The sequence below is a fragment of the Geotrypetes seraphini genome, chromosome 11 (assembly GCF_902459505.1).
Source record: "Geotrypetes seraphini chromosome 11, aGeoSer1.1, whole genome shotgun sequence".
NCBI classification, from domain to species: domain Eukaryota; kingdom Metazoa; phylum Chordata; class Amphibia; order Gymnophiona; family Dermophiidae; genus Geotrypetes; species Geotrypetes seraphini.
This window is the reverse complement of record NC_047094.1, coordinates 90,187,116-90,206,381: the sequence shown is the minus strand read 5'-3', so window position 1 is coordinate 90,206,381 and position 19,266 is coordinate 90,187,116. Positions and strand designations below refer to the sequence as shown.

Genomic DNA, 19,266 nt, shown 5'->3' with positions numbered 1-19,266 from the left:
GAGCACTGTTCTTCAACCGCCGGTCCGTAGGAAATTTCTGCTGGTCCGCACAGGGCTGGCAAGATTAAAGTGACCATAGGTCTTTTTTCAGACCTCCTGTCCCGTTGTCCCCATACACAGCTTCGGGACAGCGTCCCGAAGCTGTGCTCAGGGACAACGGGACAGGCGATTATTTCCTGTCCCTCCCTCCTTCCTTTCCCCGGGTCCCCTTCTCTTACCGCCCTGCTGCTGCTGCTAAAGCCGACAGGAAGTCTTTTTTTCTGATGTCAATTCTGACATCGGAGAGGACGTTCTGGGCCAGCCAATCGCTGCCTGGCTGGCCCAGAACGTCCTCTCCGACATCAGAATTGATGTTGGAAAGAAGACTTCCTGTCGGCTTTAGCAGCAGCAGCAGGGCGGTAAGAGCAAGTGAAAGGAAGGAGGGAGGCTTTTTTTTTGCGGGGCAGGGAGGGAAGGTCGTACGCAGGCAAGCAGGCTAGCTTTGGCCAGGGAGGGAGGGAGAGAGGTAGACAGGCAGGCAGGCTGGCTTTGGGGGTGGGGGTGGGACAAAGTATGGAAGGAAGTGAGAGGGACATAGGAAGGAGGCACTGGGAGCACTAAAGAGATATGAAGGAGGCACTGGGGGAACTAAAGACAGGAAGGGGCACTAAGGGCATGGGAAGGAGGCACTGGGGTACTAAAGACATGGGAAGGAGGTACTGGGGACACTAAAGACAGGAAGGGGCATTAAGGACATGAGAAGGAGGCTCTGGGGGTACTAAAGACATGGGAAGGATGCACTGGGGACACTAAAGACAGGAAGGGGCATTAAGGACATGGGAAGGAGGTACTGGGGGCACTAAAGACAGGAAGGGGCACTAAGGGCATGGGAAGGAGGCACTGGGGGGCACTAAAGACTGCGAAGATCTGCAAAGGGACCTAACGACACTAGAAGAATGGGCCAAAAAGTGGCAAATGAGCTTTAACGTCGTTCCTCTACATAAAAAGGGTTGCAAGGCTGAGGCTGCGAACTATAGACCGGTAAGCCTCACCTCAATAGTGTGCAAACTCATGGAAACACTAATTAAGTATAAATTAGATACGATCCTGAACGAGGGAAATCTCCGGGATCCCAGCCAACATGGATTCACCAAGGGTAGGTCATGCCAGTCCAATCTAATAAGCTTCTTTGACTGGGTAACAAGAAGACTAGACTCAGGAGAGTCCTTGGACGTCGTGTACCTGGACTTCAGCAAAGCGTTTGACAGCGTCCCACACCGCAGGCTGCTGAACAAGATGAAATCTATGGGATTAGGAGAGACTCTAACTGCATGGGTTAAAGATTGGCTTAGTGGCAGACTTCAGAGGGTGGTGGTCAACCGTACCCTTTCTAAAATGTCAGAGGTGACCAGCGGAGTGCCACAGGGTTCGGTCCTGGGCCCACTCCTCTTCAACATATTCATTAGGGATCTGACTCAAGGGCTCCAAGGCAAGGTAACCTTATTCGCTGATGACGCCAAACTATGCAATGTAGTAAACGGCTATAATCTTCAGGATGCTATGGAGCAAGACCTGCGTACTTTAGAAAGTTGGTCCTCGATCTGGCAGCTGGGCTTCAATGCCAAGAAATGTAAGGTCATGCATCTCGGCAACGGAAATCCTTGCAGAACTTACACCCTGAATGGAGAAACTTTAGCCAGGACTACGGCAGAACGAGACTTAGGAGTAATCATCAGTGCTGACATGAAAGCATCCACTCAAGTGGAGAAGGCTTCATCTAAAGCACGGCAAATGATAGGCTGTATCAAGAGAAGCTTCGTCAACAGGAAACCTGAAGTCATGATGCCACTGTACAGAGCCATGGTGAGACCGCATCTGGAATACTGTGTTCAATTCTGGAGGCCACATTACCGTAAGGATGTGCTCAGAGTTGAATCGGTTCAGCGGTTGGCCACCAGGATGGTCTCGGGGCTAAAGGGTCTCCCGTACGAAGAAAGACTGAGCAAATTGCAGCTCTACACTCTCGAGGAGCGTAGGGAGAGGGGAGACATGATTGAGACATTTAAGTACATCACGGGACGGGTAGAGGTGGAAGATGATATCTTTCTTCTCAGGGGACCCTCGACCACAAGAGGACATCCGCTCAAGCTCAGGGGAGGGAAGTTTCGTGGAGACACCAGAAAATACTTCTTCACGGAGAGAGTGATTGAGCATTGGAACGAGCTTCCAGTGCAGGTGGTCGAGGCACGCAGCATCTCAGACTTCAAGAACAAATGGGATACCTATGTGGGATCCCTACGAGGTCATGCCAAGGGATAGGGTCACTAGGACTGAATGAGCGGGTCAGTAGAGTGACAGTATAATTACAATTATTCTTTAGGGGGTCAGTAGATTTAAGAGGGTGGGTAAATAGTGTGGGCAGACTTGATGGGCTATGGCCCTTATCTGCCGTCATCTTTCTATGTTTCTATGTTTCTATGGAAATGCAAGGTCATGCATGTAGGGAAAAAGAACCCGATGTTCAGCTACAAAATGGGGGGATCACTGCTAGGGGTAAGTAACCTTGAAAGAGACCTGGGAGTGATGGTAGACACAACTTTTAAGGCGTCGGCACAGAGCGCCACAGCCTCAAGAAAAGCAAACAAAATGTTGGGTATCATTAAGAAGGGTATCACGACCAGGACGAAGGAGGTCATCCTGCCACTGTATCGTGCAATGGTGCGCCCGCATCTGGAATACTGTGTCCAGTACTGGTCGCCGTACCTCAAGAAGGACATGGCGGTACTTGAGAGAGTCCAGAGAAGAGCAACTAAACTGATAAGGGGTATGGAAAACCTCTCATATACTGACAGATTGAAAAAGCTGGGGCTGTTCTCCCTGGAAAAGCGGAGACTTAGAGGAGACATGATAGAAACCTTCAAGATCCTGAAGGGTATAGAAAAGGTAGACAGGGACAGATTTTTCAGATTATGGGGAACCACAAGTACAAGGGGGCACTCGGAGAAATTAAAAGGGGACAGATTTAGAACAAATGCCAGAAAGTTCTTTTTCACCCAGAGGGTGGTGGATACATGGAACGCGCTTCCGGAGGCTGTGATAGGCCGGAGCACGTTACAAGGCTTCAAAGAAGGTTTGGATAGGTTCCTAGAGGATAAAGGAATTGAGGGGTACAGATAGGAGTAGAGGTAGGTTATAGGGATAGTCTGGGACCACTGCTCAGGCAATGGGCCTGATGGGCCGCCGCGGGAGCGGACCGCTGGGCGAGATGGGCCTCTGGTCTGCCTCAGCAGAGGCAACTTCTTATGTTCTTATGTTCTTAATGACAGGAAGGGGCACTAAGGACATGGGAAGGAGGCACTGGGGGTACTAAAGACAGGAAGGGGCACTAAGGACATGGAAAGGAGGCACTGGGGGCACTAAGGTCATGGGAAAGAGGTACCAGGGGCACTAAGGACATAGGAAGGAAAGAGGGAGGGAATAGAAAGGGACAATTCTTGGGCCTGAGTGCAGAAAGAAAGGATACACAGACAGAAGGAAACGCAACCAGAGACTCATGAAATCACCAGACAGCAAAGGTAGGAAAAATGATTTTATTTTCAATTTAGTGATCAAAATGTGTCAATTTTGAGAATTTATATCTGCTGTCTATATTTTGCACTATATTTCTCTTATTTTTCTATAGTTACTGAGGTGACCGAGCTCACGGAGATGAGGCGGAAACGGGATTTTTAAATTTTAGTCCTAGTAGTTTGCCGGTCCACAAAATAATTCTTTTATTTCTGCCGGTCTACGGGTGTAAAAAGGTTGAAAAACACTGAGTTAGAGTATATAGCACTGAATGATGAGGTAGATTTAATAGGCTTCTCAGAGTCCTGGTGGAAGGAGGACAATCAATGTGACACTATATTACCTGGGTATAAATTATATCTCAAGGATAAAGTAGATTAAATTGGAGGGAGGGTTGCGCTATATGTTAAAGAGGAAATTGAATCAAATTAAAAAAAACATTCTGCATGACATAGCAGTTTGGAATCCATATGGATAGAAATTCCATGTGTGACGGGAAGGAATATAAAGGTAAGGTTATACTACCGTTCCCCAGGACAAAATGATCAGACAGATGAAGAAATGTTTTCATTAGGAAAGCTGGAGAATTGGGCAAACGTATAATAATGGGTTATATAAGTTGCCAACTTTTTACTAATCTCTTACTCAAAATTTGCCAACAGGTCTGAGCTGTCGTTGCCTTACTTTCTGATCAGTGCCTGAGTGTTGATTGGCTCAGGCACTGACAGGAAAATAAGGTTTGACAACTTAGACCTATCAGAAAATTTTGCCGCCATCAAGCAACACCCCCCCCCCCCCCCAGCAGCAGGAGAGACGCCCACTCCTTCCTGCTGCCAGGCACGCACCCCCCCTAACACCCTTCTTGGCAGTGGAAGAGATGCCCACTCCTTCCTACCACTAAGCAACGCCCTCCAAGACCCCCCAAAGCAACAGGACAGATGCCCACTCTCTCCTGCCGCTAAGCAATGTCCCACCCTACAACAACCCCCCCCCTGCCTCTGACGACCCCCCACCCCCTACCTTGTTTACAATGGCTGGCCAGAGGGATGCCTAATCCCTCCAGCCAGCAGGTCTGCCTTTTTAAAATGGCAGGCCTTCCCCTCCCCGGTGCATCATGGGATGCACTGGGGAGGGGCCTAAGGCTCTGCTTGGCTCAGGTTGTTTAAGGCCCCTCCTATGGGATGGGTCTTAACTTGGGCAAATCAGAGCCTTAGGCCCATCCCCAGCGCATCCCAGGATGCACCAGGAGGAGAAGACAGCCATTTTAAGATGCGAGCCTTCTGGCTGAAGGGAGTAGGTATCCCTCCAGCCAGCCATCGTAAACAAGGTAAGGGAGAAGGGGGGGGGGGGGGTCATTGGAGGCATGGAAAGTGTTGGGGGGGCATTGCTTGGTTGTGGGAGGGACTGGGCATCTCTCCCGCTGCCATGGGGGATGGGGATTGCTTGACTTCAGCTGTGGAAGGAAGTGTGCAAACCTCCTGCCGATCTTCGATTTGGGGTTTTTTTTGTGTGTGTTTGTTCTAAGCATGTGCCGATTGCTTTCACCAGCGATGGACACATGCAAATTTAGCGAACCTTCGCTACTCTCCATCAACCTCATTTGCATGCGTGTTTTTTGGAGAATGACTCACCTTTTTGAAATTGCTACAATAATGGCTGTGACAGGTTTGAGAATCTAGCCCTCAGTATCTCTGAACAAAGGAAGTGGCTTTTAGAGAGGAGGAGGAGGATTCCCTCGGCACCATCAGGAGAAACCCAATTGTGTTAAAGGGTACTTTTGTCTTTTAGAAATTTGAAAGAATGTGCCGGAGTAAACTCTGAGGCAGATTACCTGGTGAACGATTAGCGTCCCTAACTTTTAGCCCATATTTTACAAAATGTTATACAATGTATTCCTACCCCTGGAGCATCCATTTGAACATGCACCAATATCCATTCAACCTATGCAAAATAGCTGGACTCACCCTTTGCTCTTAGAATAAGGTTCTTTCCAGGTTCAGTTGTGCAGCAGGTTCTGAAGAGAGAAAGATGTTTTGGAAATGGCAGCTTGGGCGTTAAGGCCCATATTTTATAAATGGCCTATATTCTACAAACTTAGGTGCAAAGTTAAGTGAAAAACATTGTTTAAAAAACATTTAAAATGATTTTCAAGGTGCCTAAAAAAAGGCACGATTCATGTCAAAGGTAAGTGCCGGAAATGTAGACCTTGAAAAACCCATTTGCCTACATTTTCAGTGCCTACCTTTGTCAGAGGCGCGATTCTCTAAATGGAGCTGTCGTATGATATGCAGTCAGCAACCGCTTTTAAGACGGCTGCCAACAACTGCGCCATGTAGAGAATCTGAGACTAAATGATTTGACATGGGCCTTCTGTATGTTTTGTATGTGTGATATCAGCTGACTATTTTTCTGGAATGCGGGAGCATTGCGGGTTTCTCTGTTATTGTGTTTCCCCCTTCTTAGCAGCTTTGCTTGTTTGGCGTTTGTTGGCCACTGAAAGTTTTAAGCACTTATACGCTAGTCCGGGTTTTTTTGCTAGCTTTTAACCTATAGTTTTGTTTCCCGGAGTGGACCTGTGATAGTCATACTTGCTCTTTGGTGAAGTTTTTAACTTCCTGAGTTGCTATACTATGGATTTTTGAGGTCTATTTTGCTAATTAATTGGCTTTGCTTTTTCATTTGACCCCACCTCACACTAAAAGATCTAGATCAGTGGTCTCAAAATCAAACCCTTTGCAGGGCAACATTTTGGATTTGTTGGTACTTGGAGGGCCTCGGAAAAAAATAATGTCTTATTAAAGAAATGACAATTTTGCATGAGGCAAAACTCTTTATAGTTTATAAATCTTTCCTCTTAGCTAAGTCTTAATAATAATATTGTAATTTATAGCTAAAGAGACATATGATCAAGAAACCTTTGTGATTATGATAAACATACCGAGCGCCTCAAAATAGTACCTGTTGGGCCGCTTGTGGCCCCCAGGCCATGAGTTTGAGACCACTGATCTAGACACTTTTTTCCTTTTTGAATTACCTTCTGTATGCAGTACTTGTGGTTGAAACACAGAGTTCACTTGGCACACTTCACACTAATGTATTCTCATCCCACAGGGTGACATAGGCTCAAAAGGACCAGATGGACCTGCTGTAAGTACGCCTGACACGTCCAACTCTCTGTTCCACATTTCAAGCACTTACTGTAGCTCATGGCATTAAAATCAGAGAGACAGAAATGCTGTGTGACTGATGGTTATAGTTGGTTATAATAAAAATATGTTGTGATAGTTTGGATGCGAACTCTGGTTGTCTGTATACAATATTTTATAAAGGCATCTTAGGCACCTTTGTGCCTTTTATAAAATAGGCTGCTGGAAGTACTGCCAGGTCTACATAGATTCTCTCACACATGTATTCCTGCTCTGAGGCAACATAAATACGTGCACATGTTCGATGCATTATGTGAGTATTGTGTACATCACAACACTGCCCAAATTATGTCCGCATAAATGTAAGTGCAGTCTGTTGGGGTGCTGCCTCCTTATTGCTTGTGTACCCCCACACAGTTTTATAAGAGCCATGTATAACCTGCTGTACATGCAGACAGTTTTTTTTTTATCGTCAAATATATTTTATTGAGCACCAAGAATAAAAACAACAATCCAAAACAAGGTCAAAGATCAACAAGGCAGCTCAAAATTTCACACCAGAAACCGACTAACCCACCCCACCAACCCAACCCACAACCCATTCCTCCCCCCACCCACTCTCACTGATGCTAAAAAAAAAAAAAAAAAGGTTAAACTAAATAAGAAAGACAAATACCAAGGGGCTAGCAGTTCAAAAGGCGGCTACGGGCCACCGGAGACAATGTGGTCCAAAAAGGCTCCCAAATTCGTTGAAAGGCTCGTCCGGGCAAGGAAGAAATGTCTTGGACTCCTCTCCGTTCCCAGGAAAGCAATGTAATCATGTGACTACGCCAAAGGGAATAGTCAGGCACCTCCGCTTCCATCCACTTAAGCAAAATACATTTGATAGCAATCACTGCCGTCCAACGCAGGAACGCGAAGGCCCTGGGCCTACAGGGATGGAAGTATAGGGAGGCTCCAAATAACAGGTTTTTTTAAATAAAGGGACCCATTTAGAGGGTAATTCAATAATGTGCGCCTAATAATTATGTTCTAATTAGCACCTGGTAGGAGTTTATTCTGTGACGGAAAGTATGCACCTGCAATCCTTTATAGAATAGTAACAGAACTGGGTCTGTTACACCTGTATGGCTTAGGTGCCAGAACATATGCTAGCCATAGGGCCAGTGCATGTGCTATAACTTGTAATACTCTTGTTCCCTGCTCAGAGACTGCCTATGTGTATGTCACCTGCAAACTACATACTGTACCACCAAAGGTATTTGTGTAATTGCAAAATGCTGGTATCTATGTGCATGTCTACCTGTTTTGTAATCTGTTTCAGTGTATAAATTAGGATTGTACTGAATATTCAGATTAGATTAGATTCAGCCCCACACAGTGCCCTTGATACATTATTTGTATTTGGCCAAATAACGATTTAAATTCAGATATAAATAATCTGCGGTCTATTGTGCTTAACCTCTGCGTGTTGCTGCTTTTATTATTTGTTATATTAAAGCTCAGTGCTCATTATTCGTATTTGGTCAAATAGTAAAATATGCTGTTTGATACAGCTCTAATAAATGTTACACTTAATACATTTACTCCCTAAGGGAGCAACAGGATTGGTGGCCACCTAGAAAATGGCCACCAATTGTGTGTCAATCATGCACTGGTGCCTTTTGTAGAATCCTAGAATAATCCAGATAACTCAATCATTTAACTCTTCTTGGAAGCCTCAGCCCCACCACTCCTCCGCTGCGTTAACTTAGAACTGCGGGAAGCATTACGTGGTGCCTCATCATTGGCCATCCATTTTACTATCTTTATAGTTATATTCATGCATCATCTATATCAAAAATACTTTTGTTGTTCAATCAGGAATAAATATCCACCATTAAATATATAAATATAAAGTGCTTTGTACTTAGCTTTGGTACTTAGCTCAACTTAGTACTCAGCCAACATCTGGGAGTTAGACCCGACATGTTTCGCCCAAAATGAGCTGTGTCAAGGGTCCCCTCTAGATAATCTAAAATAAAGGGAACAAAAGTTAAAGACAACCCCTCGTGTCCAACTCTCTTCCCCCTTCTCTTTATCCTAACTTCTGTTATGTATTACACAAAATGCTCACCGAGGTGGCTATCGTCATCCAACTCAGTTGTTGGTATATGAGAAAGATGGCGGCGGCGTCTATTCCTCGGGTTTAAATCCTCCCACCAACTCTTTCCAATGTTCACGCCCCCTGTGTCTCATTTGCTCTCAGATCATCCAATCACAGTCGCCCATTCGATCTCATTGTTTAAACCCCTAGGTTCTACCGTACCAAGTGTAAAAATGTAACGCTGTTCAATTTCATTCAATTTTGCCTGATCTTTCCCTCCGTCCCTCCCTCTGACCTTAACAAGAACATGCCATCTTCCAAGAAGAGTTAAATGATTGAGTTATCTGGATTATTCTAGTTTTGAGTGCATATGGACTATAGACCAGATAAAGAAATTGCATATTTATAAACATATTGCCAGAGATATATATGTTTTGTAGAATCCTGGCATCGTGAAAGATAGGTGCTGGAAATGTAGGCCAGGTCTACATTTCTGGCACCTACCTTATACGAGAATCGTGGCTAGGGAGGCGCTTTACGACGTCTAATGCCACTTCTAGTGTTAGCCAAGCTTGCAGTGGAGTTAGGCATCATAAAGTATCTCTTTAGCCACGATGCAAGCATCTTGGGGTTGTTTTTTTTGGGGGGGTTTGTGCCAATAGGTGACTACATTTTTTTAAAACAGCATTATGCACTTAAGTTAGGTGCCGGTAGGGTGCCTACTAGCACCTAACCTAAGGCACTGTTTATAGAATATGGGCCTAAGTGGATAGCTAATACATAAAAAGCTCAGTCTCTAAATAACCTCCCTTTCTCTCTTGTATTTGCAGGGGAGGGGACCACCAGGATCTCCAGTAAGTAGAAGTTTGTCAATATCAATGTTGTAAATAGTTGGATAATTGTGAAATGGTGATGAGTGAATAAACTACAGAGTGATGTACTGCAAAGTCATGGAATAGAAGGGGATATACTAAGATGGATAGGAAAATGGCTGGAAAACAGAAGACAGAGAGTGGGCATAAATGGGAAGTACTCGGACTGGAAGAAAGTAACTAGCGGTGTGCCTCAGGGCTCGGTTCATGGGCCTATCTTATTCAATATCTTCGTAAATGACCTGGAAGAAGAAACGGCCAGTGTTATCATCAAGTTGGCAGATGACACAAAGCTATGCTGGGCAATCAGGTCACAAAAAGACAGCGAGGAACTCTAGAGAGATTTGAAACAACTTGAGAGATGGGCAGAGAATTGGCAGATGAGTTTTAATGTAGAAAAATTTAAAGTGGTGCACCTGGGCCGGAAAAACAAGGAGCATGAGTATAAACTGTTAGGTATAATATTGGGGAAGAGTGAACAAGTACCTGGGGGTACTGATAGACAGGACCCTGAAGCTGTCGGCTCAATGCGCAGCAGCGGCAAAGAAAGCTAACAGGATGTTAGGCATGATAAAGAAGGGAATCACGAGTAGATCAAGGGAGGTCATAATGCCACTTTATAGAGCAATGGTCAGACCACACTTGGAATACTGTGTCCAACACTGGTCTCCATACCTGAAGAAGGAGAGGGTGCAGAGGCGAGCGACGAAGCTAGTAAAAGGTATGGAGAACTTGAGCTACAAAGATCACCTCAGAAAACTGGGATTATTCACCCTCGAGAAGAGAAGACTGAGAGGGGATCTGATAGAGTCTTTTAAAATACTAAAAGGAATCGACAAAATGGAGCAAGCTCACTGACCCAGCAGGGGGAAAGAATGGTGAGCAAGAAACAACGTATTCACATTGTCAAATATGACTCAGACTCGGACAAGAGGTCATGGACTGAAGCTGAGAGGGGACACAGCCAGGACAAATGTCAGAAAGTTCTTCTTCACACAGCGAGTGGTGAACGCCTGGAACTCTCTCCCAGAAGAGGTTGTGGAGGAAACCACCATTCTAGGATTTAAGGAAAAATTGGACGCATATCTTCATGCAGGACGCATTGAGGGATATGAGTGACTAAGGTATTCGCCAGGGTACGCCTGGTTGAGCCTCCGCATGTGCGGATCACCAGACTAGATGGACCCCAGGTCTGATCCAGTGCAGGCATTTCTTATGTTCTTATGCATTGAAAGTAACCTAGGTTTAGGGATCAAAACAAAATTATCCTCTAGAACAGACATGGCAAACTCTGGGCCGCGGGCCAAATCTGGCCCGAGGTATAGTTAAATTTGGCCCGCCAAACAATTAAAAAATTTAACTTAAGTTGGCCCAACGGCAGACAGAGTACGATTCGGGAAGTGCTACAGTGCCTCCTGCTCTTACTTTTCGCTAATTTCGGCAGCCTGCAGAGAGGATCGCCAGTGCTGTAGCGATCCTTGCAGGCTGCCGTCATCCTGAGCACCAAATTCCCTCTGCTGCGATCCTGCCCTTGATGTCAGAGGAGGGGTGGGATCGCGGCAGAGGGAACGTGGTGCTCAGGACGATGGCAGCCAGCAAGGATCGTTACAGCACCGGCGATCCTCTGAAGGCTGCCCAAATTAGCGGAAAGTAAGACCTTGACTTTCCACAACCTATGAGGGATGGGCGATATATTTACTGATGCTGCAAAATCAGACACACACATTCTTTTCCATACTGTCAAAATCGCGTGTAAATAGCAACTTTTTAAAATAGCTGTTTATCCCCCTCTTTTACTAAATTAAATTAGAGTCCGAGATTTTTGCCGAGCTGTTTCTCAGCGAGCAGCATGGGCAGAAAAATAGCAGAAGGCACAGACAATGTGGGGGAAACGACTGAGCATCTGTTAAACTTTCTCTTCTAGGAATAGAGCTCCCAGTAAAAAAAAAAAAAAAATGAAGCAACAAACACACTAGAAATTTTTTTTTTAACCTAATAGCAAAAGTTTTTCACTATTCATATGCATTGTGTTTGAAAATCAAGTTGTTAGTGTGGCTAAAACAGAGAGGAGAGGGAAAGAGATGGTGGACAATGGGATTTAGGGAGGGAAGAAACAGAAAGGGAGAGAAGTTGGACACAAGGGATCGTGGGGGGGGGGGGATAGAGATACTGGATAGGAGGGTAGTTGTGAAGAGAGAGTAAAAGTCTTTTTTATTTATTTTGTTTACATCACAGAGCTGGCGTGGGGTTGGAGAGGTTGTAACCCTATACTTCTACTAAGACTAAGGGGTCCTTTTATTAAGGTGCACATTTAGCGCGCGCTAAATCAGTTAGCGTAATTAAATAAAAGGACCCCTATGTATCTTAATAAAAAATTTGGCCCACGACTTACCCTATGTTTTAGATTTTGGCCCCTAATGTGATTGAGTTTGATACCCCTGCTCTAGAAGGTCAACCAGAATTAATAGGGCAGAAAGGTGCATCTTTTTTAAGACACACTTTTGTACATATTATGCATATTTTTTAAATAATTTACATAAATCTTGACTGAAGTTTCAAGTTTATTAAACGTTTGATATTCTAACTATAAAAAAAATATCTGAACAGTTCACAATCATTATAATTAAAAAGGGGAAGAGAAAAAGAACATGTTAAACATAAGAAGGGGAGAACTACATTAATTCATTGGACAGTTATTTTTATTTTATAAGTATTTATATACCACTTATAACCTAAGTGGTGTACATGCAGGTACTCAAGCATTTTTCCCTATCTGTCCTGGCAGGCTCACACTCTATCTAATGTACCTGGGGCAATGGGGGATTAAGTGACTTGCCCAGGGTCACAAGGAGCAGTGTGGGATTTGAACCCACAACCTCAGGGTGCTGAGGCTGTGGCTCTAACCACTGCACCACACACTCCCCATAAAGTCAGGAAGGAACAGTCAGGAAGGAACAGAGGGGAGCGAAGGAGGGCGGGGGGGAGTGGTGAATCTCGCACAAACCATTATCACAAGAAGACAAGGTAAAGATTTGCAACGAATAAGCAAATAATAAAAATAATGGGATTGGTTTAAATGTGTCCTTAAATTTCAATACATTTTTCCATTCTGAGGTGAATTTGGAGGGTGCATTCCATAAACTTGGAGCAGTTACCAAGAATATGGAACTTCTGGTGGTATCATAGAAAATATGCCTAGGAGATGGAATAACCAGTAGATTTTATTGAGTAGAGCATAAAGATTTAAACGGAACATAAGGAATCGGTAAACGATCCAGAAAAGCTGGTTTCCTGACCAATTGTTGGCCAAATTCAAAAATGTGGAGAGAGGAATTCTTTTAGGAAAATGTTGAAGACTCAGCTATTTGTTAATGCATTTTTCTGAGCAATTGATTCACACTATACTGAATTCATGCTGTATTGAATATTTCTATTCTATCTTCTTATTTTGTATAGACTTTTAACATTTTATGTATGTAACCCCTTGTGAACCGTTTTGGATAAAAACGGTATAGAAATTTTAAAAATAAATAAATAAAAGTATTTTATAAACTATCCAGTAATTGATGGGAAGCCAGTGTGCTACTAGATGTTCGCAGCACTGTACACCTTATATGAAGGTACTTTCTCCATCCCTAGGGGGTTCACAATCTGTTTTGTACCTGGGGCAATGGAGGTTTAAGTGATTTGCCCAAGGACACAACGAGCTGCAGTGGGAGTTGAACCCAGTTCCCCAGGATCAGTTTGCTGCACTATAGCCATTAGGTTACTCCTCCACTCCAGAGTGAGTGGTGCATTCTGTCTATACAGTTCTTCATGTCCAGAGGCAAAGTGAGACAAACTCAGGTGGCAGGTGCCAAACTCCTGCCCAAGCCTACTTACTCTACAAGTACATGCATTGTGTATACTTGTATACGTGCATTGTGTATACTTTCTAGGCATGACCTAATTTTATGAGGCCTTTTGTGTGTTTAAATCAGTGGTTTATGTTCATAAAGGATTTAAAAAATGACCTCGGGATTCTGCTGGAGTTCATGTGTCTTGTCTCTGGGGAGGGGGAACGGGGCACTGACTGCAACTGATATGCATAGAGGGCTTTGCAGAATGTGAGTTATAATACCATCTCAGCTGTACAGGAATGTTACTTTTTGAGAATTCTTGAGAATAATTTACCAGTGTATACTAGTGCTGCCCAATTCAGGAAAAAAAAATTTTGATCTGATTCAGCCTATTGTCCTGGAGGGTTTATTTTGTAGCCTTTTCACCCTCCCCCCCCCCCCTTGCCCTCTCCAACCCCACACTGGTGCTGTGGTGTAAATAAAATAAACAAAAAAAGACTTTTCCTCTCTCTAGGTCCTAGCTCATGCTCGCTAACACCAACTCTGGCAATACACATTTCAAATATGACATATTGTAATCACAAAACAGAAAATAAAATTATTTTTCTGCCTTTTGTTATCTAGTCAGAATATTCAAATCATGTTGGTCCCAGGTTCTGTTTTCTGTTTGTCTTCTGTTAAATCGCTCACCAGGGTCTCCTGCCAATTTGACTTTTTCTTTCTCTATGCTCACCATTCATTTCCTAAATCTGTACCTTCCCTTCCACTGCCATATCTAACACTTCTTTTCCACCCCTCTCTCTCACTCACTCTCACTCTCTTACTCACTCTCACTCTCTCTCTCACTCACTCTCACTCTCTTACTCACTCTCACTCTCTCTTTCATTCACTCTCACTCTCTTACTCTCACTCTCTCTTTCATTCACTCTCACTCACTCACTTTCTCACTCACTCACTTTCTCTCACTCACTCTCACTCTCTCTTTCATTCACTCTCACTCACTCTTTCTCTCGCACTCGCTCTCTCTCGCTCTTGTTCTGTCTCTCTCACTCTTTCATGCTATCGCTCTCGCTCTCTTGCTCGCTTTCTCTCTCGCTCTCTCTTGCTCGCTCGCTCTCTCGCTCACTTTCTCTCTCACTCTCTCTCTCGCTCTCTCTCTTTCATGCTCTCGCTCTCACTCTTTCACGCTCTCGCTCTCTCTCTCTCTTGCTCACACTCTCACTCAAACGCTCTCTCACTCACACTCTCTTGCTCTCTCTCTCGCGCGCTCTCTCTCATTCACTCACTCTCTTGAACTCACTCTCTCTTTCACTCTCACTCATGCTCTCTCTCTTGCTCTCAATCACACTCTCACACCGGTGGGTCAGAAATGTGCCTGGAGTTTATGCATATATCTTATAGAAGACTTGCAGTATGTGCCTAACAGCCTACAGTTAAGTGCATGCATTTATATAAGCCATTTGGCTAGCGTAAGTACTCATGCCTAAGATTAGGTGCGTGAGTACAGACTTAAGTTAGTATTCTATAGCAATTGCCATTATAGAATTCATGCTTAGTATGTAGTATCCCAGTGTTAAATTTTAGGCAACTTATACAGAATCTCACCCCCCTCCATACACACACACACACACACACCTTTAGTGTCCAGTGATGCCTTGATCACATACTCAAATAACTAGCACAACTGTGTGAACTTATCTTAGGCATTTGCGCATGACCTTGGGATAACTTCTTTCTATGTAGACCAGTGGTCTCAAACTCAAACTAGAGAGTTGCACGGGGACAGAAATCCCACCCATCCCCGCCAGTCCCCGCCACGATCCTCTCCGTCCCCACCCGTCCCCACCAGGATCCTCTCTGTCCCCACCCATCCCCGCTCGTCCTCATAAAAAGCAGCAATTACTTCTGACAGGATCATCAATTCCACAGTTTCTTTTGTGTTTGTGCTGCTGTTTTCCTTGTGGAATCTCTTTGGTGGAACCCTTGTTTTGTTTTCTGTTCAGGTAATTAACTTATAACCCCCTCTTTTACTAAGGCTGACGTGTCCATTATATTATATGGACGAACCCTGCTTCCAAAGCCTTCCATCCCGGTGAGAGTCCCGTTGGCTAGAGGGGGGTCCCCGTGGGAGTCCCGTGGGCCAGAAGGGTGTACCCGTGGGAGTCCTGTGGGTTAGGGGGGATTCCCACAGGACCCCATGCAGACATAGAAACATAGAAATTGATGGCAGAAAAGGGCCACAGCCCATCGAGTCTGCCCATACCAATGACCCACTCCCTGACTTCTACTCCCCTATAGATCCCACGTGAATATCCCATTTTCTCTTAAAATCTAACACGCTGCTGGCCTCAATCACCTGCTGAGGCAGCTCATTCCAATGATCGACCACCCTTTCGGTGAAGAAATACTTCCTAGCATCACCTTGAAACTTCCCTCCCCTGATTTTCAGCGAGTGTCCTCTGGTTACCGAGGGCCCTGTAAGACTGAAGATATCATCTTTCACCTCTATATGCCCTGTGATATACTTAAAGGTCTCAATCATGTCCCCCCTCTCTCTTCGCTCCTCCAGTGAGTACATCCGCAATTTTTTTAGCCTTTCCTCATACGTGAGATCCCTGAGCCCCAAGACCATCCTGGTAGTCATACGCTGAACCGACTCAACTCTCAACACATCTTTCCGGTAGTGTGGTCTCCAGAATTGAACACAATACTCGAGATGGGGTCTCACCATGGATCTGTACAGTGGCATTATGACTTCAGATTTTCTGCTGACAAAACCCCTCCGGATGCAGCCCATCATTTGTCTTGCCCTGGACGAAGCTTTCTCCACCTGATTGGCAGCCTTCATATCATCGCTAATGATCACTCCTAAATCACGTTCCACCGTGGTCCTGGCCAAGGTTTCACCATTTAGTGAGTAAGTTCTGTGTGGATTTTTTTTGCCTAGGTGCATTACTTTACATTTTTTAGCATTGAAGCCTAGCTGCCAAGTTGATGACCACTGTTCCAGTTTCCGTAGGTCTTGCATCATAAAGTCAGGAACACTGCTTTTGCCTACTATGTTGCATAGTTTGGCGTCGTCGGCAAACAGTGATACTTTTCCTCTAAGCCCTTGGGTCAAATCTCCTATGAATAAATTGAATAGAATCGGCCCTAAGACGGAGCCCTGAGGTACTCCACTCGTTACTGCTGATGTTTTGGAGGGGGTACCGTTTACCATCACCCTTTGAAGCCTACCATCTAGCCAATCCTTTACCCATGCAGTGAATGTATCCCCTAATCCCATCGATTTTAGTTTGTTTAACAGCCTGCGGTGTGGGACACTATCAAAAGCTTTGCTGAAGTCCAAATATATCACATCCAGGGACTCCCCGGCATCCAGATGACTGGTCACCCAGTCAAAGAAGTCAATCAGATTAGATTGGCAGGACCTTCCCCTGGTAAATCCGTGTTGGTGTGGATCTCGTAAATTTTTTTCGTCTAGAATTTTGTCGAGTTTCTGCTTGATCAGTGTTTCCATGAGTTTGCACACTATGGATGTAAGACTCACCGATCTGTAATTTTCTGCCTCTGTTCTGCAGCCCTTTTTGTGGAGTGGAATTACGTTAGCTGTTTTCCAGTCTAGGGGTACTTTTCCCATGCGCATGGAAAGATTGAAGAGCACGGATAGTGGTTCAGCCAGAACTTCACTCAGCTCTCTGAGTACCCTGGGGTGTAGATTGTCAGGTCCCATGGCTTTGAGTCTTGAAAGTTCGTGGTAGACACTACTGGGTGTAAACTCGTAATCATGAAACAGGTCATTTTGGCTGTCTCTTATCTGTAGTTGCGGACCAGCTCCCGGCGCTTCACAGGTGAATACTGAGCAGAAGTATTCGTTTAGCAGTTCTGCCTTGGTATAATCAGATTCTGCGTAGTTTCCGTCTGATTGCCTAAGACGTACTATCCCATCTTTGTTTCTCTTCCTGTCGCTAATGTACCTGAAAAAGGATTTGTCCCCTTTTTTAATATTCCGTGCTAGATCTTCCTCTGTTTGAAGTTTGGCTTCCCTGACTGCCTTTTTGACAGCCTTAGATCTGGCCAGATAGTCTTCTTTTGCCTCTCATTTCTCAAGATGTTTGTAGGTGATAAATGCTTCTTTTTTCTTTTTTATGAGGTCCGAAATTTCCTTGCTTGAACCATTGTGGTTTTTTGTTTCTCTGGCGTTTGCTTACTGTATTTATGTAGCGGCTAGATGCTTCGTTCAGGATGGATATTAGATTTGACCACATAGTTTCAGGATTGTCTGTTACTGTATGGTTTTGCAGCTCCTGATGGACCCGCGGGATTCCCATGCAGACCTCTAACTCAAACCCTTTGCAGGGCCACATTTTGGATTTGTAGGTACTTGGAGGCCCACAGAAAAAATAGTTAATGTATGATTAAAGAAATGACAATTTTGCATGAAGTAAAACTCGTTATAGTAACTATAACGAGTTTAACCTCATGCAAAGTTGTTATAAAGGAGTAATATAATTTATAAATCTTTCCTTAATTGCTTCTGATAATTTCAACTATACACAGCTGAAAGCAGTGCAACATGCAGAAAGTGAAAATCTATCAAAGTATCAACTGCAAGAGACAAGATTTTGAACCAACTATTTTGAGACCCTCGGTATTATAAAGAATGATTCTTTATAGAAAACTTGTGCCTTAAGTGTCTGGCGGTTGCATCCGCAACCACTTTCAGCTCTCACCTCCTCCAGCACCGGTCACACACACAAACTGCATTGCTTCCAATGGTTACCTTACGTTCTGGAACATTGCCCGCCTCACTGCTTTAACCTTACACAACCGCTTTCCTGTGTCTGCACGTGATTGTACTCCACCTCACAATCACGTTCAGACACAGGAAAGCGCATGCGTGAGGTTACAGCGACTGCTGGATGTGACCGCCAGACACTTAAGGCACAAGTTTTCCATAAAGAATCATCCGCTATAATAAAACCCTTAGCGCGCATGCGCAGTTCAAAATCGGTGGGTCTGTGATCCATAGCTCCATGCCGCCGCATGCGTAGTACACCGAGCATGTGGCATTGCCGTGCGGCGGTTTCCCCTGATGAAAAAGGAGACTGCGGCGGTGGAGGTTTTCACGCCTCATTTTCCCCAGCAGCAGTAGTTCTTATGTTCTTATGTTTCCTTTGCCGGCGTGTAGCATCATCAAAGGCACTGACATTGAAGAAAAAGTATTTGCAGTCCTAGCAACCGCCCTGTGAGGAGCACACGAGGCAAGCAAAAATAACTGCCGGCTTCCACACACGAACCCCTGACAATTACTGATTTAGAAGGTTGGGGGTTTTTTGGGTTTTTTACAGCAGTTTGTTGGGCAGGAAAAAATACTTGCAGTTTGTTTTGGGTGAAGGGTGTGTGCTGGGGAAGATAAAGGGCGGGGTGGGGGAGGGTGCTGGGGAAGGGGCCCAGGGAGCAATCTTGCTTTCCTTTGGGGGGAGAGATGTGATTTCTTGAGTACAGGAAATGATCTTGCTTTGCTTTAGGGGGAGGGGTGTAATTGGTTGGGGACGGGTAGTGATCTTGGACAGGGGGAGCAGAGAAAGGAGAAGGGGTACTACTGGATAGGAGGGAGTTAAAAGTAAGGGAGAAAGGCTACTGTTGGACAGGGGGAGAAGGGAAGGGGTGCTACTGGACAGGGGGAGGTAAAAGGAAGGGAGAAGGGTTACTGCTTGACAGGGGGGATTAGGGAAGGGGTGTTGCTGGACAAGGGGGAGGTAAAAGGAAGGGAG

At 44.8% G+C, this 19,266-nt stretch overlaps 1 protein-coding gene across 1 annotated transcript in view; it reads left to right on the top strand.

Moving 5' to 3' along the window:
* The window catches only part of COL9A3 (collagen type IX alpha 3 chain), a 248,740-nt gene that overhangs the window by 14,198 nt on the left and 215,276 nt on the right, over positions 1 to 19,266 (top strand). Inside the window, exons 6-7 of the mRNA XM_033962849.1 lie at positions 6,658 to 6,693; positions 9,609 to 9,632. Of these exons, the coding sequence (XP_033818740.1) occupies positions 6,658 to 6,693; positions 9,609 to 9,632 (60 nt within the window). The remainder of the gene's footprint in view (positions 1 to 6,657; positions 6,694 to 9,608; positions 9,633 to 19,266) is intronic.